The sequence below is a fragment of the Leuresthes tenuis genome, unplaced genomic scaffold (assembly GCF_036924035.1).
Source record: "Leuresthes tenuis unplaced genomic scaffold, fLeuTen1.0.hap1 SCAF_10, whole genome shotgun sequence".
In the NCBI taxonomy this organism is placed as follows: Eukaryota; Metazoa; Chordata; class Actinopteri; order Atheriniformes; family Atherinopsidae; genus Leuresthes; species Leuresthes tenuis.
In genome coordinates, this window is record NW_027325364.1 from 22,419,989 (window position 1) to 22,443,752 (window position 23,764).

A 23,764-nucleotide genomic window follows, 5' to 3' on the forward strand; every position below is an offset into this window, starting at 1 on the left:
ACATATGGCTGGAGCAGTCACCACACAGTTGGGGTATTGAAATTCTTGAGATAAACTTTTTATTCTTGGGAGAAAAGATATACTTGTCCTTCCTAGTCTAATTTTCTGAAGGAACAGCAGCACGTCCACTCCTTTTCTTATTTGAGCACAATACTTACAATCTACATGGTATGGAATTCATCCATATTTGCATTTCACTATACATTTAGTTTACCCTCCATTAGTGTTATATGCAAAATATGTCAAATTATTTTAAGTTGACATATTTTAATGACGTTTTTGGGAAGCAGTACTACAGTAACTCTTAAATAAAACGAAAAACAATTTTTTTTTAATGAAGAAATTCTTTTCCCCAGTTTGACTATCAGACCACAGTTTACATCTTCAGAGGAGCCTCTCTATCTTTCCAGTCTTGTTTTGCACTACCGTTCAACACAGCTTGAGTACAATGCCAGTAAGCGGCTGAGGACTGCAACACAATCCAATTAAATAAAGAGTGTTGTCTCTTCAGGATCCTGTGTTCTCTAATTGGGGCTGTGACTGCTCACTAATCAGTGCAGGTATAGGTAGGCCCCAGAGGACGCAGAGATGGGGCCTCTTCTGTTAATTGAAGAGATGGTAAACCTGGTCTCCTCCTTGTGGTCCACCGTGAATGCACACTGTGCTCAAGTACAATAATTTCATACAAACATCCGTGCACATCATCACCTCTGTCATCGTTTTATGCGGCTGGCATGTATGAACTTGCTTTTGCTTTCTAACACTTGAACAAACAGTGGCATTACAGAGCTGGCTGTTGTGTACGTTTAAACGCAGTATGAAGTATATCAAAGCCCTCTTTTCTGCTTTAGACTATAGTCTAGAAACAAAGCTAAAATCAGAATTCTTTTATGATGATTAAATCTTATCCGTCATGGATGGATCATGGGTTCTTACCAGATATGTTCTCCAGTCCCTCGGACTGTGGGGTGAAGCGAGGGCCTACCGTTTAGTTTTTTGGGAAACTTGTTTAATAAGTGCCAACATTCAGTTGCGTCTCTATTTATCAGCAGCACGTGTAGCTCTCTGGACTGTGACAGTGACATCTGTCCCAGAACAAACAAAGGCAGGATGGAACCAAATTCACATTCAGGCAAGAGACTGTAATATTATCTTAAATATCCACTGTAATGTCCGACATTATATTGTTCTAATAATTCAATAATCACTTCACCAACTGACATTTTTTTCAGTTCTAAAACAATATTACACGAAATAATAAACATATTACCAGCCACATTAAGTGATACAACCCCAAATAGTAATTTGTACAAACGCTAAGGTTACACTGATAAGAGGCTCTCTATTGGCTCTATCTCTGCTAAACTATGTACTCTTTCTTTCATACCATTTGTGCAAAGATGGCAAAATACTGAGCAGGTCGAGTCCTTTTCCTAATGCAGGCACTGTATAAGAGGCTTGCTGGAGCAGAAATCACAACACCCACGTTTGAAAATGACCACTGACTTTAAGTGGTGTTCTGACTTCCCCCATCATGGATTCAAAATGGCCTTGGCCTGGTATGTTACTGGTTTCCTGCACCGTCTGGTGAAGGTAGCAGCTTTGCATGCTGGGGTCACACCTGTAACGCATTTCACACTGGGTTATATTTTGAGTAGCCACCTGGATGAGGAAATAACATGTTCACAGTGCATGAAGACCACAGCCCTCCCTGCCAGGTAGGAACAGGTGTTTGTTTTAGATGACATACAGTACGTTATTACAACATAAGACTGCTTCGACTCCTCCTATGTGCTGCTGAGGTTTAAAAATGAAAACCACGTGAGATCTTTTAAAACTTGTTCCAAGGATGCCTTTAGGATTTTAATAAACAACCATATTCTCAGTGTAACATTTTGTGTGAAATTGTCCGTCGTGTAGCTTTATGAAAGTGCTACGTGCGTAAACTTCTTGCGTAATGTGGCAAGGTTTTGCTTTTTGTGAAGAAAAAAACAAAACAAAAACAAACAAAAAAAATGTGTCATGGAGCATTTTCCAAAACATTCACTACAATGATTTTTTTTTTTTTTCCCACCCAGTGTGAGAGAAAATAATGACATTTTCTAGTCCAACTCCTGGTTAGCAGGACTAATTTTTTTTTATTATGTGCAGCTTCGGGGCATGTGAATGAAAAGATTGATTGTGTGAATGCTGTTTCTGTCAGCCACAAACAGGCAATGAAATGCCAAGCGCACCTGGAGCAGCACTCACTTTTGACAAGCTCATACCAACGTAAGCCCCTATTAGAAAAACAATGAAATCTATCATAAAACATTTATGGTAGATAAAGAGCTTGAGAGTGCTAAAAGCAAGCACATTATTGCAGCTGGTTTAAAGCATTTCAGAGGTGGACTTGTGGGTGGGTGGGTGCAAATAATTAAGAGAGGCCATGAAAATATTTTTATATGTGAAATATAGGGGCTTTTGTTTCTGAGTTTAAGCATGTGCTATGCTATTATTAATGCAGGGTTATGAGGTGATTCCAGATATTAATACTGAATTTAGAGTTCAGTTTCCACATACATAACAGTCAATCAGTCTTTATTGCTGAGTTTCAAATATTATCATAGTTTGCCATCTAAGTTTATACGTAGAAGCATTACATCTTTATTTCTTTGGCTTTAACAATCATGTTGATTAGCTTATCAGTTGAGGTCAAGTATGACTTCTTTAGTGCATCATTAATCGATTAGATTACAGCTTACTATCACTGACAGACGGTGCATTCACTTCAACCACGACTTTGCCGAGGTTTTTCCCCGCATACATGTAGTCAACAGCCCGGAATACTGACTCCAAGCCTACAAATCTCCCCTCCTCCGCCATATCCCCACAGTCTACCTCACACACCAGCTTCCCTTTTGCAAACATCTGCATCATGCTGCTCAGAGCCTCTCTGTAGTCACTGAGGAAGTGGGGCAAGAAGAAACCCCGAATGCTGGCTGACTTCTGGAGCAGTTTGACCGGTAGGGTTCCTCCTTTGAAAGGTGGAATCCCTGATGAAGTCTGGTATCCTGAGATGAAGCCAATCACTATCAGCCGGCCTTTATTGGCCAAACTGTTTACAGCGAGCTCTAGGACGCTGCCTCCTACTGACTCATACACCACATCTATGCCTTTCGGGTACTCTTTCCTCAGTGTCTTTGCCAGGTCTTCTTCGGTATAGTTGATTGGCCTGTCACAACCGATGGATTTAAGGAAGCCAGCTTTTTCGTTGGATGAACAAGTCCCGATGACGTGGCAGCCAGCCTGTTTTGCAAACTGCACGGCAAACTGTCCGGTTCCTCCTGCAGCCGCTGTGACCAGGACAGCCTCACCTTTGGCTAGGTCACCCAGGCGCTTCAAGGCAATGTAGGCCGTGGCACCGCTGACCAGCAGGGTGAGAAACTCTGGCCTCACCGAGGGAACAGGCACAGTTTCCTTGGCCGCTACCACCGTGTACTCAGCAAATGCTCCGCTGCCGAAGTAGGCCACAGTGTCCCCGATGGTATAACGGGAGCTAGCGCTGAGGCCAAGGCCGACAACCTCACCAATACCCTCAAAACCAGCATCAAAGGGAGGCTTCACGGAAGTGTCATAACGGCCTGCAGAGTAATTAATATCAGAGGCGTTGATTCCCACAAAACTGAAATACAGAGAAGACAATAACTGATGGTTAAAGTGTGACAGGACAAAACTTCTGCATCATTAAGTGGTGAGCTAAATCATTAACACTCATTTCAAGGTACCAATGGGTCTTTGGTGGTCGGAAGTGTAAGCACATATTTCCTGAAATCCCGACTGAAGGTCAAGATGTCTACTGACATGTGAGCGCTGAGCTCAAACACTCTGGCTTGTTTTGGCTCTTTTCTGTTGAAATGAACAGTCTTCTGCTGACAGGAAAAAGCTTGTAGCACAACACATATTCCGTGATGTCATGAATCATTGTCTTCAGAGACACCCACGACAAACTGCACTTTTTAAAATCTTAAATAGTTGCTTCTTGCCTCAACACGAAGGCGGCTGTTTTCATCTCGCCTTTGTAACGTGCAGGAAACAAATCTGTGAGAAAGGAATGTATAAATAAATCATTTACTGTCTTTTAGAGCGGCACGCATGCTGTGCCTCATTACTGTGCATGTCACACGTGTACTTTGAGCTTGTAGATAATGCTCCTGTGGTTTATAGATGGGTAACAATGATATAACAAAACACCTTGATTTGACTTCTTTACATCTATAGATCACTTTCCTCACAGACACACATTGTGTTACTATCAAAAAGGTACAACTATTTGGATGTAAAGACCAAAAACACAGAGCCTTTAGAGATGAAAGAGAGAAAAAAAAAGATGTTTGTGGCAACAAAGTCACAATCTGTTCAAATCTAAACCTTTGAAAAACTTTTGAAGCCGATTAGCAAGATGATGCTCTGTAAAACAATCGCACATAGCTGAAACACGTGGTCAAATATTCATACATAATCTAACTATTATTTTTTGTGACGAAAGCCACTCATAAAAAGTACTAAATCAAAAGTTCAGGTTTTAATATATTACAAATGAACAACCGATGTCCATTTGTAATATGTCAAATGGAAGAGTTTCATGAACGATACATTAATAAAAGTCTTGTTTGGGAACAAAAACTGATGACACACACTTTAATGACGCGGCCGTCTCTCGTCAGCCCGTCATGTGTTACATTTGTATGACTGCATTGAAGTTTGCACACTGGTTATACGTGACGCTCACTCACAAATTGGGAGTTTTGCCACTGAGGGACTTCAAATATATTTTAAAAAAAAACATCTGCAGCAGTGATGTCATCAGTCTAAGATGGAAAAGAGAGAAAACTTTCATCTCTGTCTTGCAAATGCATCTTCTTCTTCTCTGGCTGCAGATGCAATCTATTCAAGCAGAAATGGCTCACTCTGAAATTCATCTTTCAGTTTAGAACACTGCACTCGCACTGTGCTAAAACACGCACAGGAGGGATCTCAGGTTGCGAACTACCTCCACAAACGGATACCCCCACCCCCCCGGATCCCTCAAACCTTTTTCCCGGCTCTCACGACCCTGAAGCATCACGAATGCTGGACGGTCAAAGGTCTTGGTTCACAAGCGGCTGATCACTGCCTTACAAGCTAATAAGGTCCTAGTGTAGTGTGCTTTACACTCGGTCTTATGGCAAAACTGCATTTTACTGGCAATAAATGCAACAATAAATCCTGGGGAGTCTTTGTGTAAAGCAGATTAAACATCAAAACACCACATCAGGCGTGCTCACAGCAGCAATGTGGCAGCAAATCAAAAGCAGAGGAAGATATGACTTCCAGCTGGATTTGCAGAAAAAAAGAAGCCTTTGTGTGACTGAAATGACTTCATGTTTAGTTGAATATAATTTATGCATTCATGTCTAATCATTTAGACTGAATCAGGCTCCAAAAGGTGTGTATGAATCCACCAAACACACTCCCGCTTCCTGCTGCCGAGAATGAGAGACATGATGCTGCAGTTCCAGCGCCATGTAACACCGCATCTCCTTCTCCATCATCTCCATCTCTTGATGCCAGTTGAGCCCCCCCACGACTTTCTGTTTGCAGGTTGGTGACGTAGGGAGACAGGAGGACAGAGGGAGAAAGAGAGAGCGAGAGGGAGAGAGATGGATTGATAGACAAACGCAGGGAGGGCGGAACTTGGAGTAACAGGACAGCGTTTATTCCTCACGTATTTTTGCCATCTTGTGATGATGATGATCGCAGGTGCTGGACGCGGCTAAATCGAGGTAAGCGGAGCCCTTTCTGTAACTTCTTAACAATATAGTGATAGATCGACGCGAAACGGACTCGCTTCGGGTCACCTACGGCTCCTCCGAACGCGCCCACAGAAGCAGTATCTCTGCCCACCTTTCTTTCTTTTCTTTTTCTTTTTTAACAACAACTTACCGATTTCTGACGAGCAGGTCGGCGTCCCCGGGCGTCGGAACGGCGACGCGTTGCACAGCAACGGCCTCTCGGAAATTGGGACTGAGCTTGGTTACGACCAGCTTTTTCATGCTGCTCGGTATGGAGGATCCTTTAAAATCCATGAAGTGCGCGGAGTAGGACATATCTATGATGAAGCGCCTCGTAACCGGATGAACTCCTGAAAGTGCGTCGGTGCCTCTGCGCACACAGCGGATAACCGTCGCCGCTCTCGCGCCGCTCCTCCTCAGCAGCAGCAGACTAGACATGGCTCCGAATTGTGACAAAGTTCAACTTGACGTGTGTCGGTGGCCGTAATAAACACAACAGCCATTAGCCTGCGCTACAGGCTCTTTTTTTTTTTTGTTTGTTTCCCCTGCACGTGCACAGCGTGCAGACCAGGCCGGACCAAGCCGAGCCGAGCCACGTTAAACGCGCGTTTAAACCCCCATAAAAACAACAACAACAACAACCCCGCTTTGCAAAGTGAGGCTCGGCGGATAAAACGAGCACAGAACGGAGTTTTTAGCGTTAAAACGCAGCAGTGCCGCAGTTTGGTAGGAAGCTCAGCGGCGCCTCAGACTTGTCGTCGGAGTCCCTCCCCTTCCCGGACACAACACTCACTTCCTAGTAAGGTGAAACAAATCAATCCTCGTCTCCCAACGTATCCTCAGCCACGAAAACAACACTAACCCGGCCCAATCTCCCCCGATATATCGAAATAAGGAAATACTAAGATATAATTACATATAGGTTATATATATATATATTTTTTTTTATATACATATATATATATATATATATATGACTATGTATGTATATAAGCTACACACACGTTTATCACCCGCTCGATTTGCGTTTTTTAATTTTTTTGGAGCGTTGTTATGGGCTTCACCTGTAACCAAATCCCGTGTCAGTGATTTTCGAAAGTGTTTTGTTTTCGTTCCTTTCAGCTTTCACGCCTCTGTGTTATCATCTCTTGTCATCTGACTATCATTTTCTGGAAGCTTCGACTGCTTCTTTTTAAGTCATGTAACAGCGCTCTTACAAGATAATGGACTATTGAACCCTCCTCGTCCCACCCTCCCCGGGAGTCAAGCTCCTAAACTCATGCCTCATGTCACTGCGGCGCAGTCATAAGCTAAACACGATACCCAAGTTGTAAGTGAGTACTTGGGCTATTGTAGTTTGCCCTTCGTGTAAGTTTGTGTGTGTTTTTGTCGACTTGGAGTTCCAAAAAGGATCCTTTCCTTGTTGACGGAGGGCTTTTTTTGGTGGTGGTGGTGGTGGTGGGGGGGTTAAAAATCAAATGTAGAAGACGAGAGAGAGGGATAGAGGGGGGAAAACAAGACAATTAAAAAGATTGACAGGTAGGCTCCTCTGTCAGAGGTGACGCTCGTGGAGAGGGGAGGAGTAAAAATGTAGCAGGAAAAGCCACTCGATGCGTCTGTCTATCAGTTGAGACTGTCTGAAACAGCTTCGAGATCCACCGCGTTTCCATTTTTCCTCGTTTGAGAGACCTCGGATCAATCCCTGGAGTTTCCCTCCCCTGTTTTTTTTTGTGTTGTTGTTGTTGTTGTAAAGAGACAAATATTTCCATCCATGCCTTTCTGATCTGCTGTTGGCGAAGCTTGGATGCGCCTGCGTCCTGTTTGTTCACCCCCTCTCTTCTCTCAAGTGATATCCTCTCCACCGCATCAGCCACCTCCAAAGAAAATGTAGAAAAAAAAAAGAAAGAAAGAAAAAGCCACTCTGTCCGAGATGCGATGAGATGAGCGGTTGAAATAATTATCACGACTCGTAAAACGTAAGTAGGAGGAAGCCTGTTCGTAGCATTTCTTCTTCTTATTTTTTTCAATGGGAGAGGAATAGGGCAGGAGGGGAGGGAGGAAAAAGTCTCCGCCGGACTGGTGAGGCTGGATCCGGGCTGAGGTGGCGTGGTGGTGACGGGATTGACATTAACCCATCTAATGCCTGTCTGTCTGTTTTCTCCTCTACCCCCTTTTCTCTCTTTCAGGTCTCTGGTAGACTAAACGCAAGGATACATTGCGCTCACACTGGACTTATTTGTTTGGTTACCGCCAGAAATAATTTATTTTTCAGTTTTGGCGTGCGTAAAAAGGCGCAGCAAACTGTCTTGCCCCCCTCCGAGCAGGACAAGAGATTATAGGGAGGATTTTTTTCCCAGAAGGAGTGAACTGAGAACTTGGGTTTGAAGGTGCTAGTTTCCTGCTGGTGTTCCTGCCAACGAGAGATGAAGGAAGATGATTTTTAATGGACTCGGAGGTGTCGGGAGCTGGCCGAATCCCTTCGTAATTTCAGAGCTTGCGCTCGCTGTCACGTCCGTAAAAAGAGCTGCCGGTTCGAGAAGAAGCCTGACACTTTAAGCCCTGATATCAAACTCTTCCCTCACCCCTCCCTCCCTTGCCCCGTGAACGGGATGATTTTTCCAAACTGATAGACTAGATTTGTTTGTAATTCCTGCATGAGAAGCACCGTGGAGCGTGACGGTCACTATGCCGAGGAGAAAGCAGCAAGAGCCGCGGCGATCAGCAGGTATAACCCGCCCCTCCGTCCTCATGCCATTTCTCATGCCAACTTCTTTTTCATTTCAAAGTACCAACTGTAAATCCTTCTTTCCACATCACATCATTTGGCTGTGTTGCATGCTGTCATTTGTTTGAGTAATCTGTTTAAACTATTTAAGTTTTGTCATTAGGACAACTCACCCCGAATGTGTCTTAACTGCGCAAATGACGCACGTATCTGCGCAGTTTTATTTTCCTCCTTTGCCAGGAAAGCCCTATAAAGCACGGTGAGATAAACTAAATGGTATGTTATGGGGGATAAAAGAGAGTTTTGAGGTTCAAGAGTGAGTGAGTAATAATGAATAATTGACTGGGAAAGAGAGGAAGAAGGGGGTGGGGGGTGGCGGCAGTGAGAGCCGCTTTTTTCCCTTTCTTTCTGTTTTATTAGAGGATTGCCATCCTTGATTTGATGCGTGATTGATCGCCTGTCATGTGGCAGTCTTTGATCTATTCATCCCTGATAAACATCAATAAATCCCTCCATGAAGGCAAGCATGCCTCTGGTAGCCACTCAGACACACAATCCTTCTGTTGTTTTTATTTTTTTTAAAAAAAGTTATGAATTAAGGTGGAAAAAATCAGCTCATTTATTTTGATGTATGCAGTAAGAGCAGATGAAAGGATTGTGTGTGTGTGTGTGTGTGTGTGTGTGTGTACTGAATCGATTGCAGGAAAAATCAGCCCAAACTCTACTTTTTTCTTCTTTTTTTTTATTAATCACGTTTGAATCCCCTCACATTCCTTTCTGTTCTTATGGATACATGTTGAGGATTTTGCTCGTTTCCATCCCGAGATCCCTGTTAGGAGCAATGGAATCACAGGTGGTGTGTGATATTTGCTGTGTGACCAGCTGATAAAATCAGGTGTTGGCAGAGGACCGACAAGGTTGACTTCTAGTGCTTTGGACCTGGACTCCCCCTTTTTCCTCTCGTCTCCCCGCAGCCTTTAAACAAATGTAAATGAGTGACAGGGGTTTCTACCTCTGTGCTAATGAGGCCGAGCCTTTGAAGTTGGGCATTAACAACTGGAGTGAACAAAAGACAGTTACAGAATTTTAAAGAGATTTTGAAATATGAGGTGCAAAGCGGGTCGAGCAGGAGGGCCAGCCGACGAAGACTTTGAACTCAGCAGGTTTTATCATTTTAAGCAGGGAGCTGGTGATGATGGTAGTGGTGATGAGGAGGAGGATGAGAGGGAGAGCAGGATAGAGAACATTCAACCGGTGCTCGCTGTTAATTTCTGTCTGCCTCCTTTGCCTTTCTAACAAAGTAGGGTTCAACTGATTTCTGGCCCACACTGAGAAGCAAGGATTCAGATTTCCATACTGAGCCTCACTGGATTGTTCTGGGTGTGTGTTTGTGTGTGTACGAGAGAGTTGCCAGCGTTGTTTTGGGGAAATATCTCTCGGCCACGGTGGGAGCAGAATGGCTCCGAAAAGGTCGGCCACGGTGGGAGCAGAGTGCCTCCCGTTAGGTTTCTGCATGTAGATGGAGGCATGAAAAAACATGACATTGCTGTGACCCCTCCCTACCCTCCCTTCTCTTACCACACGCACACACACACACACACACACAGAAAACACACACGCAAACCATTGATCCATTACACTGTCCACTGAGTGCCATGAACATCATGGGTTGTAATGGTCAATCACCGCTTGGCAAACGGGATGTTTTCCATTCTCCCATGAACATGAGGGCCGGTCAGAGATGACACCCTCCACTCTAACACGCCATCACACAGATACATGCGCATGCACACACACACCAGGCTGGCCTGATGCTCTGCTGGGAGCTGACCTGTGGCTTCCTCTCTGTGCTGCAGTTCAAAGAGGAAAGTGCACGGAAATCAGGAGTCAAGACAATTAAAGCAACAATAACAGACTTGTCTCGGCAGGTTTAATTTTATTTCCCACCTCCTATTACTATTGGAGGATAGTATTTGGTGGGTTAGGTTTTATTTTAGGGTTTGGAGACCAAATCATACACCAAAATATCACAGAACTTAAAAACAATGGAAAAAGAAGTAATTATGGATTTTAGCATGTTTTTATGACCTGTCATACAAATTTGACAGTTAAGTGACTTACATTTTTAGCAGGTTTTTTGGCAAAGAAGTGAATTGTTTTGCAATGGTCATCATTTCTTGAATTTTAGATTTATGTATTTATTTAATCTGCAGCAAACACTCCAGTTTTATTTGGATGCAACAATTAATTTTTTCCCCCAAAAAAAATAAATAGAAAATTGCCCGACTTTTTATTTAATATTCTATGTGTTGTTTTTAAGCATTATGTGTGTGTGTCCATATATGGACTTAAGATGGCATAGAATTACAAAAAAAAGAAAAATGGAATGAAAATTTCTGCAAATGAAACAAATGTAGTGTTACAGCTTTAAATAGAAAAGTCACGTCTTTGCAAATAGGAAAACCAAGACAGGAAAAAAGTCTGTAGTTTGTGAATATGTTCTGCAGTGTGTATTTGTTGCTCCCGTGTGACACTTACATCATCTGTAAAAATGACTTGTTTTGGAGGTGATGAGGACACGAGTGAGATCCCGAATAAGTGGAGGACAGAAAGAAGTGGAGCCGCCTTTCATGTTAGGGCCGGCTTGGATAGTTTTGGAGGAGGCAGACGACGAAGAGGAGCAGATAAGATAGTTGCTCCTACTTCTTTGGAAAACGCTGGTTAATTATAAGAGAGATGTGTGTGTGTGTGTGTGTGAGTGAAAGATTGGGTAAGGGGTGGTTGTGGTGGCTGCTGTGGAGAGAGAGGGAGAGGTGGGGGGGTGGTCAGGTTGCTTCCCGTTGGCTTCATTAGAGAGAGCCCTAATTATCTGTGGAGCTGATGGATTTGTGACAGGCCCTAACGATTAATGCTGACAAATTCAGTAAGGTGTCAAGTCCGCAGCTGCCTTGATGTAATCAAGTTGATATTATACAGTCCCCATAGCCCCTAGTGCAGCACCAACTCAATTTGCCTGTGCAGGTGACAAATGGACTTTGCTACCTGACTAATCACGTCAGGAGACAATGCCAGTTAATGACCTCGGTGAACCCCCACCACTCTTATAACCTTGTAATAAGCAACAAGGACCCGCTTCAGCAGCCTTTCGCTCTCTTGTCCCTTAATTCTCTTTTGTTTTCATTCGAACTCCTAAGTTATAATTTTACGCGTCGAGACCGCAGCACAGTTCCCCTGAAGTTCTGGTTGCTCTCGACTGGAACATTTGAGCGGAAATTTTTCAGCGGTTTGTGAGAGATTTATTTAATTATTTATTCATTAGTTGTTATTTTTTTCAGTAATGACGCAGCTCTGGCATGTTCTAACCGCTTGATATATCGGTGCTCTCAAGAAACCCTAGGAACCCATTTTTAAACTCTGGACGTTCTCTTGAAGTTTTTACACTTTTGCATGTGTTGCAGGCCTCCTCGCTTGTAAATCACTGCCACATCAAAACACGGCCTCCACGTACTGTGGCTGAACGTCCTCCCGGCTCACTGAAGGCCTCCGGTTTTACTCCGAGCCGGAGAATCACAGTGCACAGGGATTAATGATTTTGCATGTTCGGGGGCAGCTAAGATTACACAGCGACCTTTGTGCTCTCACTTCACGATGCTGTTATGTGATATTCTCTATTCTCCCCTCAAAATAATCAGCACGCTGAGATTTATGTGACCCCCCCCCCCCCCCCCCTTCTCTGTACCCCAGCGTCCTGAGAAATACAGCAGTGTATAGCCTCGAGGTGTGTGTGTGTTTAATTTTTAATGTTGCTGTATTTGATTAGGACTCTCCTTCCTGAGCGTCAGTACAGTCTTGTTTTGATAAAAAGTAGATTTTCAGAAAAAGGAAATGGTAATGTCTCTGGCCTGAAAGCTGGAGCAACTTTTACTTCGAGGCCCTTCCGAGTACAGAGTTTATGTTTGAATTTCACGAGAAAAAGTGCGCATGTTTGTGCGAGTGTGTAAGAGAGGGAAGGAGAGACGAGACGAGACAAGGAGGGTGCGAGTGTGTGCGCGGTTGTCGCTCAGCTCTGACCGGTGTTGGTTTTCCTGGAATGAATAACTCAAACGAGTGTAACGGTAACCACACCATGTTAGTCATCCTCCTTAGCACGGCCTGCCTTCACATCCCCTCTCCCCACAGGAGCAGGAAAACAACCTCTAACTGCAGTGCCACATGCTTCTCCCTTCTGTCATATCTTTGCACAATTCCCAACAAAGAGCAGGACCACATATCGATCCACCGCAGCCTGCTTTATTTCCCAGCCCTCAGCTGTACTGTATGTTTCCGTGTCTGCTTGGCAGTTGGGCTCAGCCAGGGGTTGCGCTAATTGGAGCAGCAGCGTATTTAGCAGGTGGCTTCGATCGGCCTTGTCGATGGCCACTTTTGCTCCTGCACCACCCTCCGAAACTGATAGTTAAATTTGCATCTGGGATTCTGGCGAGTCAGAGGTCAAACATGCTCTGCTTGATCCTCTAGTGCCTCCAGTCATCACAAGTGCCCTTGGCATTTTTCTGTCTTACACAGATCAGTAATGTTTGCTATCCTTGTTGTCCTCTTGTGTAAAGATTGTGGACAAAAACCTCAAAAGAATTTTAAGACCTACCATTTTTTTTAAAAATAATCAAACAGCTGATGTTGCAGAAGACAAAGTTATGTTTTGCACCACAGCTCTACTTCTCCATTTCATCTTTTTCTGATTATTTTCGGTGGGGTACTCTCACCAAAAGCGGCCCTCAGGGCTCGCTGCCACCATCGCCAGCAGTGTGTTGCCCTCGCCGCACTTTAAACACACATACACACCGTCAACCATAAACACAGTCAGACAGTCAGACAGACACACACCTACACCTAACGCTTAAGTGCAGCCAGCACGTCTCCGTGGGAGGTCATAATGGAGGTGGCTTAGTATGATGGGAAATCATATCATTAAAGCAGCCAGATGTGCTTTGTTGCCTGCCTCGCAGCACATAAAAACAGCAGCAAGTCATGGGATCTAAAAAGAAAAAAAAAATTAAAGGAAAAAAAAATCCTAGTCTGAGAAAATCAAGTCTGAAACAGATAGAAAGCAGCCCTCTGGGACCGGGCTGACAAGCAGCCTTACTCCTGACTGCCATAGAAAAACAATTTCCCCCCCAAATAAAGAATTTTTCTTCTCATTTTTCAGTCTTGCAGCAGCAGAACAAACTCCTTTTCTTAACTTTAGTGAAATTCAGATGGAACCCAGCACTTTGATACACAGCCTCCTGTCACTGTTCTCAACTCTCTGTGAAGTGTGCTTAATTACTATGTAATATTGGTGTTGTGCTGAGTAATTACATTTTGTTAAGGGTCCGCAGCAGGGATGTAAGGCTTAAGAGCTCATTATTGAAAAACTGTTGATTTTTATGTTTTCAGTTTTTTTTCCCCTCCTGGCACATAGTTTGAGACATGAGGAAGATAAGAGGGGAAGCATTCAAGAGAAGTAGTCATACAACATTTAAGGCACAAAAATTGATATCTCAAATTTTCTTAAGTAAAGTATTACGTTTGCTTGGGGTAAATTTGCTCTCTTGATCAGAGCTGTGCCTCCTCGAGAGGCTATGAGGAAGTCTGCCAGAGCCAAATTTAACATGTTACAACTATCAATAAAAGATGAGCAATTACAGAATATTTTGTCTAATAAGTATTTGAATTCCTTGGCGCGGGCAAAAAAAAAATGGAAACATGTAGCTTACACACTCATTACATCAGTTAGCAGGGGGAGTGAGAGGCAGCCCTTTGATGCCAACAAACAAACAAGACAAACGAGATGGGCCCACTACAGAGGAGCAAAAGCCCTGTCCAGGGACACCCAACGCCTGCGTACTCCTCCCTCTCCTCCATCTCTTTTCCCTCCAATCCTCCTCCTTCCCCTCTCCGTCTCTTTTACGTACCTCTCATCTCTCCTCTTCCTCTCCTTCTTGCTCTTTTCATTTTCACCAGCATGCTTCTCATCTCACATCCTCCTCTCTTCTGGATAAACACTCAGACGCTCAAAATCAAAGAGAAAAGAGAGAGAAGTGCCAAAAAGAGGGGGAAAAGTATTTTGTTTTGTTTTTTAGCTACGTGCTCCTTCCTGTTGGTTGAACTTCTTCAGACAGAGTTAGGTGGAGATAGTTTTGTGGCACATTCCAGATTTTTAAGATGTTTTCCTCAAAATACTGGATCATTTCGGCACGTTTTGAATGCTTCCGCCTAACTGATGTAATTTCTAACAACTGAGTGGAATTGGGAGAGGTTTTTTGTAAGGTGGCCGTGAGAACTAGAATTTAGCCTAGCAGTAGCATCAAGGAAGCTGGTGTTTGTTGGTCTGGTTCTTGGTGGGTGGGGGAATGGGATGGAAAGGGTGGATAGATTAAATGTGTGTGTATGTGTTAGGAGGGGTGGGGGTGGATGGGTGAGCTTTTAGGATGGGCATTAAAGCTGACAGATGAACAGGACGATGGACAAATTCTCCTGCAACAGCTGTGACTGCCGCCATTATCCTGACAGGTGTCAATTAAGAATTACTGCCTGGCCGGTCGAACGCTCCTCCCGACGCACGTCCCTCCATCTCTATAGCACCCTCCCACCCACCCTCTTGTCCAGCTGTCAGCTTGTGTGAGAAATAACACTGTACCCTTGTCAGTACCCCCCCACAAACCTTGTCTGATCAATAGCTCACATATTCGTGATCATGGTGATGGAGAACGCTTTGCTCTCAGGCAACCAAATAGTACCAGACAGATGCACTGGCTAAAACTTCTTAAAACAGTGGCTTGAACTACATTGTTGTTCAGATCAGGCCTTTCTACAATGTTTAACCTCATTCTGCAGGTTCAAAAGTATCTTTATTTATTTATTTTTTTCTTATTTCCTTATTCTTCTTCCCTGGTGTGTGTGTGTGTGTGTGTGTGTTTATTCTGTTCATTTTTGCAAAGCGATGGCGGCTGCAGACCAACCCGGATGCCGGCTCTGTATTACTCACTCCGGACGGAGCCGGTTTAATTCCACATTGTAAAATGAGGAGTTGATGTCAATGAGTGAAATGAACAGTTGCTATTTCCCATCATGAACGTTCCCGCCCAGTAAAGCTTCTGACTGACAAACATATTTTGGGGTCGACAGAGTCCTGGCTTCACAGCTAAAAAAACAAAACTTTTGAGGTGTTTTCAATAGGTACGGTGGCATCTAGCTCAACTGAATGCATTATGTGCATGGGACTAGGATTCAAGCTGCCAACTGGTGACAGTTTGCATGGGAGAAATAAAGTGGGAACCATAAACGCTGTTTAATTTCTAGTTATATGTGATAGATGTAACCATTACTTTCACATTCGTTAAAAGTACGTATGAATTTGAAAGTTGATATACGGTCATGCTGTTGACCCTGTATAGTTATTGCTTGCTTCTGTAATAAATGCAGTTTTCAGTGTTGGTGCAGAATAAACATCAGAAGCTGTAGTCTGCTGAAGGAGGAAGCAAAAACAGCAACGTGAAAAAGCAACATGAGAGCGAGTGTTGAAAGCTTCCCAGGAATACACAGATAGATTTGCATGTTCACTTGGGAGTTCCACTTTTGGGTTTTCTCCCTAGAAATTATTTGCCACAGAAAATAACCAGGGAAGATAAGATCAGTGTTATTTTGCATCTCTAGCTTTATTTGCATATCTCTTGTTTTAAATAAGGCAGCCCCCTTGCAGTCAAATTCGGCTTGTTTTCCTGAGCTTCGGTCCGCGTCACCTCTTTCTCTCGCTCCTCATCTTCACAAACCGAAGATCTTTCCCTTCCTTTTTTTTCCCTATTTATTTAATTCTGCCTGCCTCTGTCCTGTCTCACCTCGGCATTGGAGTACTCTGAGTGATTATCAAGCCTGAGAATATTTTCCATCCCCATGAAAATCACCCCACCGTGCTCTCTTATCATTCCTGCTTCAAGCACCCCTCCACACCTCAGTCACCCCAAACGGTTGTGTGTAATCAAAGTAAACGGCAGCTAAAGCTAAAAGGGAAACGCTCTTTGTGGAGATGGATGGAGGGATTAAATATTAACCGGATGCAGCTGACTTAAGGCAAGTGTTTTACATAGCTGCTCCCGCCATGGATGCTGCACATTGATCCCCCTCACCCTGGCGCCTTTACTTGTTTGGCTGCCTGCCGTTAATTTTTCACCATCATCTAACTGGCCAGGCCTGTAGAAGGGAGCAGGAGAGGGAGGCCGATGACTGGCTCACCCATCCACCCCCACCCACCACCACCTTTGTGCTTTTAACAGGGGCAGGTGAGATGGATGATAGCAATTTGAAATTTTGTTTGTGCGTGTGATCATGGAGATTGTTTTTCGGTATTACCGTGGTGTAACAATTCCGGTGATTAATTGAGGCAAAGACTTGGCTCCGATTGGGGGAATCGGGGAGAGTGGGGGGTGGGAGGTTGCGGAATCTCCCCCTTCCTCTGCTCTTGACTTGTGAATGTGGTGTTTATCAGCTGACCTTGGAGTCCAAAATTGCTGCCTACAAACAGCGACGCACTCCCGGGATCCTGCCTCTGCACACTGCCCCTCTTGTCATATCGCTTCCCTCATTTCCTCGTGCCTCTTTCTTCCTCTCCTCCAGCTGTGATTAAAAGAGAAAATCAAACCGCTCAAAGCAAACTTTGCGCAAAAGGGAGACTAAACAAAAACAAAATGGCCACAGTGGCTTCACTATTCATGTTGAAGGACATCAGTGGTAGGAATGTTCCTCTGGTGGCAGCGGCGCTGTGTGTTTCCAGTGTGTTTGTTGTTTACATGTGTATGGCAATATCCTGTGGGTTACAGAGGCAGCTTGTTAACGAGGGAGGGGGCTACTACCAGGGGTGGCTCACTGACCACCAACCCCCCGATACACACACACCCTTCTTCAACACACAATACACAAAGTTGTTACACTGGTGCCGTTGACAGCATTGTGAAGGCCCTCTGGCATTTATAAATGTGTCGGCCCTGCAGCAGAAATACCCCCCCTGTTCTTGCACACACACACACACACACACCCTCAGGCCAGAGCGCTCATCTGACGGGGTCGAAGGCAGGTCGTGACCCCCAGGTGGCCACAGTCTGGACCATGCAGGTTCTTGTTTGCTCCCTTTTTTCCCCCTCTCTGGAACAGCTGCCCCCCCCCCCCCCCCCCCCCCCCCCCCCTCTACAGCTCTCACTCATGCTCTCTATTCTATTTAAGTTCAAACAGATACGAGCCTTTTACAGAGAATATCAATGTTCCGCTGCGGGAAGGTGCCGATAGCTGATATTTTTAATGCTGCACGGTATGAATTTGACAATTTTTCACGCCAGCGAAAAATTCCAAATGTTCTGTGTTTCGCCCAGAATGACATGATATTAAAATGCTCTAAGCCAACAATAATGGCAATGATAATAATAATAACACTAAAAATATTGTTGCCTGGTTGTGTAATCCAATCAGAACGCTGCATTAGAATTAAATGCGGCTGAAAGCTTTCACAACAGCATTGTGTTTATTTTCACAGTAACTGTTTGATGATGAAATGTACTCTGGAGCAGTTAGGGTCATCCTTTCATACTTACTGATAAATGATACAATATGTCTGACCATACTCTGTGTTTTCCTTTTTTTCTGGATCCCTACCAACTTCTTCTGCCTTTTCATGCTGTTTCTTTTCTCGTTCTCTCCTCCCTGTCTTTTCTGTGTCTCCAGCTCTTTTGCACTCCTTCAGTAAAAGTAGCCCTGGTCCCCATAGCAACACATAGTGAACTCTTACTCATTAGTGTGTATGCAGTCTGCTGAATGGCCTCAATCCTGCTCCTCATTCCTGCAATTTCATACCAGCACAGCCATCCCTTCATCATGTTTTTTTTTTTTCACCTGACCACACCGAGCAAATGCCAGTGCAGATCTTCACACATTTTCCAATTTCAAATCAATGTGTTTCTCTTCTAGCGCATGAAGATTGAGAGGCGACGCAGGGAAAGGTCCCTCCGCCACGCCTGGCTGTTTTTGTTGTTTTTTACCCCTTTTTTTTGGGCCGTTAAATCTCCTGATAACAGGTCAGCCGTTGAGAGCGAAACGGGGGGTGGGGGGTAGACAGAGCAGAGAAGATAGACAGAGGGAGGGGGGTCGAGTGAGGAAGATCAAGACTCAGGATGTGATTAGAGAGAGTAAGAATGTGTAAGCAAGGGAGAAAATAAAGGGAAAAATTGGTCTTCTTTATGCTGGCTCACCCATTGCGTGGGTGGCGCATGGAGTGGAGAGGTCAATAGGATGCCGTGATAGGCTAATCTGCCAGGAAGGGAGGGTTAGGGCAGGCCTCACGGGAGCACCTCATTGGCTACATTCATTTGCCCTGTGAAATAAAATCTAACTGTGGTTTTGTTTTCATTTCTTTCTTTTTTTCATCATTTGAAGATTGATAGTGTGGGCATTCGCTATGAAAAGTCTTTTGGAGTGTGTGAATATTCATCTGCTTGCACACACACACACACACACACACACACACACACATATATATATATATATATGTGTGTGTGTGTGTGTGTGTATGTGCTGTATCCATTCTTGTTTGTGTGTGTGTGTGGCATACTTTTCTCAGTACATCCCAGTTCCTGTGGGAGCGAGTGTGTGTGTGTGTGTGCGTCTATGCGCAACATTTCCAGAGCTGTGTGTGCTCCTACTCCAGTCAGACACATGGATGACAGATGACCCAGTGGGAGACACCAGCCATCCTGCCCAACCGGAATCTTGTGCCCCCCTCCACCAAACACACACACACACCCACGCACACACACTCTCTCTCCACCCACCCCCCATTGACTATTAAAAAGTGCGCACTTTGTTTACTTCCTCGGCTTTTTGCCATAAATCGTAGATCCACCTCCGATGAAGCGTTGCCCTCTTTTTCCTCGGGTTATGGCTTTGAACACGATCACGATAGCTGCGTCACTGCGAGTGTGTGTGAGAGAACAAACCAGCCGCAACCTGGCTGCACACATGCCTATCTGTCGCTGTGTGTGTGTGTGTGTGTGTGGATTTAGGGAGGGCTCATTGGACCAGAGGAAACCTAAATCCTCGAATAAAAAGGCCGTGCACTCAGCCCGGGCCGAGGGAAGGAGGGAGGGAGGAAGAGGGAAAGAAAGAAGGGGACAGAAACAGAGAGGGGAGAGGAGAAGGGAAAAAAGTTGATTTCCTTTTTCAGCAGAGCCATATATCACTGGGCCTCCCAGCTGCAGTGTCACAAGCTGACAGAATGACATGTGTCATTTATCAAAGGGGCCAGGCGGGGGCCTTGGGAAACGTGCACCACAAAGCCTGAGAGAGTTCATTCCAACACTCAGCCCTCCCTCACTCACTCCCTCCCTCATCTCTGCTCCTTCAGCCCGCCCCCACTCTTCACTCTCCTCCTCGTTTTTTCTCCTCTCCTCTCCTCCCCCCACCCGCCATACCTCACTCACTTTGCCTGGTGCCGAAAAAGGGCCCTGTAATGTTTCCCGTCTTCCCAGCAGCTGTGTGTACAATTGTGTGTTTGTGTATGCAGACTTCACCCCACAGAGTTCAGGCACTGGCTGCACTATGACGCCAACTTTGAAGAAGATTTTAACAAATAAATCCGTTCTTCAGTCACAAAAGAAAGCATTCAACACCTCTTCAAAAACAGCTCAACAATATACTCAGATTTTTCAATGGAGTTTTCATAAAACCATTACCCAGTTTTGATTTTGGTAATTGTCTGCTTATCAGAGAAGTGGTTAAAGACAGTCTTTATCTTCCTTTATGTTTTCATTGAAGCCTTATTCGAGAAAAACTGTCTGCATATACCCAATATCAGTCTTTACATATTGATTTGATCTCTTTGTAGTCTGGAAACACTTGTATGCAAACATACACTCACACACATTCTCTCCATACCTGCGACTGAAGGGTTGTTTGACGGAGAGTTTACAGCTTTCCTGGCTGCTTGGGAGACCTGCTTAAGATCAAATTATGTGGCGGAACAGCATGTACATAGGAATGCCCATTGTTACCGAATTGCCACATACAATAGCAAGTAATGTCAGTCCAGTCATGGCATGTCTATCCACCACTTTTTGTGTTAATGTCTTACCTCACCACGCAGACTCCATTCCCAGCTTCCTCTCATCCATCATCGGCTCACCTTTCATCCCAACCCTTCATCTACCCCCATCATCTGCTGCGGCTCAGGTTGACTCCATTTTGGCCACTTCTTGAATCAATAAACTATCTCACCTGGGTGCCCTTCCCTTCCTGCACCGCGGTTGGATTAGATATTTAAAGGGGCTTAAATGCCGAAATCCACCTCCTTACCTTGATGTCATTTTTGTTTTCTCTTTAAGTTAAGGCTCACTTCATATAGTTTCTTTTAAGTGAATACAGTCAAGGTAGATGCAGTCAGGTTAAAATTTATAGGGAAAGAAATCTGGTATTAAATTCAGTGAATCAATGCAGTTTGAAATGCTAAAAGTGTTCACAGGCAAACATTTTTTATTCACCTAGAAAGAATGCATCTTTTTTTAAAAACCTGCTTTCTTATACAATACTAAACAGTGCATTTCTCCTCGTGCAGACAGAGTAGAACCCAGCCAGGTCCTAGCAGACCAGAAAGCCTCAAGAACAGCTGATAAACTCTGGGTGGAATTCTCCTTTTCATTATTCAAAATGTAGTGCAGGTGGTGAGGTGGTGAGCTCAGACAGAGAGAGTGAACAATGGTTGGGAAAGGAAGAGGAAAAAAAGCAGAAGAAGACGTGGGGGAGTCCTTTTGACAGTATAATGTTTCCTTGCTTTGGCTGTGGGGGTTAAAAGAAATGGTACATCATTAAGAGGAATATTCAGCAGCAGTGTCACCGAAGGGTGACCCTTCAAACAGGTCATGGATAGTTCACTCTTTAACCCCCACCACTCCCCCAAGATCCTAACCCCCCCCTCCTTTGTACACACCGTCATAGGTGTGAGTCCAAGACTGAGAGTTTTTGCTTGTACTGTCTGTTCTTTCTTCTTGAGCAGAACGTTCTCAGTGACAGCCTGTAACTGATGGACAGGATGTGGTCAAGTTCAGCTTGAGTATAGTAAAACAGAATTGACAACAGTGGAGCTTATCAATACCATGGTCTTTAATAATTTAGCCCTGAGGCCTGACGTTAGTTTCTATACCTGTTTCTATCTAATAAGCTGCAGCTGCCTGAAGGTTTACTATCAATGTATTTTCACAGTAGCCGTAGGTTATTTAGTAATTATTAAGTGATTATTAATTACTCAGTAACATTTACAACATAGATAGTAAAAGTGAATACATATCTTTACTTTTACTATCTATGTTTCCACAGCAACGATACTGTACTGCACATGAATGTGCCTTCCAGTTAATTGTCTTAGTAAGCCAGGATGTCGGCCAGTTATAACAAGAAAAAACTAAATTTATACTGTCCTGATCAAGCATCTGATTGTAATCTCACAAGCTTGGCAAAAACTTGGCCATCTATTGATGACTCAATCCATATTGACAAGGCCACCATATACATTCAGCAGCAGCAGTGTGACACAGCCTTGAGATAAAAAAAAAAATCCCAACACTGTTCTTGAATCAAGATTATAGCAATGAAATGCCACAGTCTCTTTCCACCTCTCCTGTTCATCTTCCCTTCTCCTCTTTGTCTGTTCACCTCCATTCTCCACTGTCTATGAGCCTGTTTGGCCGTGTGTGTGTATGTGTGTGTTTCTAACGTAGGTAAAGGGATTGGGAGGACAGCCCCTTTTCATTTGTCTTCATAAGCCTAATTTATTTTTGCAGCCAGATGTGAGCTGACAGACATCACTCAGTGTCCCCCCCCCCCCACCACCACCCCCCGTCTTTCTTCCATCAGCACCCTCGAGTCCTCCTCTTGCCCCAACCTTCCACTTCCCCAAGGAGGTTAGGCAAGCACCCCAACACGTCCTCCAATCCCCCCTTTCCCTCCTCACCACCACCTCCACACAGTTCAGCATTACAGATGATGGATGTGTCTTTAAAGCAGAGATTGATTGTGGATATCAGAGTTATGGTGCCATTCATCACCGCAGATATTATTCAGATGAGCAGGATTGAGCAAGGAGGTGGGACTCTCAGCCCCTCGGCGAGGCGAGCTCTTTTAGGTGGGGGGCGCGTTAATAGATTTTAGATGAGTGTGAGTGTGTGTGCTTCATTTATGTGTTTGCAAATGAATAGTTGTGCTCATGTTCTTGCTTTTACCTTCATAAGTTTGCCTTGCTTGGGAACTCTGGCATGTGTTTGTGTCTGACTGTTTCTCATCTCTATTCTCATCAGTGTGTGTGTGTGTGAGTGTGTGTGTGGAGCTGTCTGCATTGATCTCCACTGATGTGATCCACCTTCAGAGTCTGTTCTCATCGGACGCTGATTTACGGCTTCATTAGGATCCATGCGTTACCTCCCCTTCTTTTTTTTTGCCTCTCTTCTCTGGCCGAGCCAGTCTTATAGAGCCACACATACTGAGATGCACTGGAAACACACACTCCATTGAAGTAAAGCTGCAACTAAAGGACTTTTCATCCCAATACTTTGTTTAGTTTGTTTCTGTTCTGTTTGTCATCTTTATGAATAATCTGTCATTATTCATCAAGGCTTAGCACCTCATTGTGCCTTGAGAGTTGAAGTGCTGTGGCGGTTTTGGAGGTGCTTCCCTGCCCCCAGGCAGCCCCACTCGGCTGAAAAGAATCCTCATTGTGTGTGTCGTCTTTTATGGCGCTGTCTGAATGAGAGGGATGCACTCCAGTCGGCATTCAAATGCACATGGTAAAGCAGTCTGCAGAGCAGGACAAACACCACCGCTTGTAAATGCTTTAAAAAAGGAGTATGTGTATGTGAATGTGTAAGGGTGTGTGCACATGAAGATGTGTTAACGTGAATGTGAGTGTGTGAGGGTCTGTGCAGACTCTTGACTGAAAGGATTTCACTCTCTTTACCTCCACTTTTTCTCTCTTGATAGTTGGTCCCTAACTTTTTTTTTTCTTTTTCTATCCACCTGTCTCCCGCGGTTGCCTGAAATGACTTTCTTCTCGCTGCACTAAGAAAAGAAACTCAAACTTTTTGCTTCTAGCATTTTTAAAATCCCCCACCGCCATTATCAGGAGTCAAGTCATGCGGAAATGTAAAAAATAAGAAGGTAATCA

General features: G+C 44.3%; 2 protein-coding genes across 4 annotated transcripts in view; one reads left to right on the forward strand and one right to left on the reverse strand.

The window, feature by feature from the left end:
• Window positions 1–2,563: 2,563 nt before the first annotated feature.
• On the reverse strand, window positions 2,564–6,611 carry LOC140316787 (prostaglandin reductase 3-like). Of its 2 annotated transcripts, none has more exons than XM_072394758.1 (2): window positions 5,965–6,611; window positions 2,564–3,664 (listed from the first exon to the last, which is right to left on the reverse strand). In XM_072394758.1, exons 1-2 carry the CDS (start codon window positions 6,249–6,251, stop codon window positions 2,734–2,736), a joined length of 1,218 nt encoding a protein of 405 aa, XP_072250859.1. In that variant the 5' UTR covers window positions 6,252–6,611; the 3' UTR covers window positions 2,564–2,733. The 2 variants fall into 2 exon arrangements, with proteins under 2 accessions (XP_072250859.1, XP_072250860.1); XM_072394759.1 differs by lacking the exon at window positions 5,965–6,611 and adding an exon at window positions 3,768–4,360.
• LOC140316783 (teashirt homolog 1-like) overlaps window positions 5,618–23,764 on the forward strand; it is a 37,800-nt gene continuing 19,653 nt past the window's right edge. The window contains exons 1-2 of one of the 2 annotated variants that reach the window (XM_072394753.1): window positions 5,618–5,804; window positions 8,000–8,538. In XM_072394753.1, the coding sequence (XP_072250854.1) occupies window positions 8,499–8,538 (40 nt within the window). In that variant the 5' untranslated portion in view covers window positions 5,618–5,804; window positions 8,000–8,498. Of the gene's footprint in view, window positions 5,805–7,302; window positions 7,790–7,999; window positions 8,539–23,764 lie in introns of those variants that run through there. The other variant, XM_072394752.1, reaches the window with a different exon arrangement.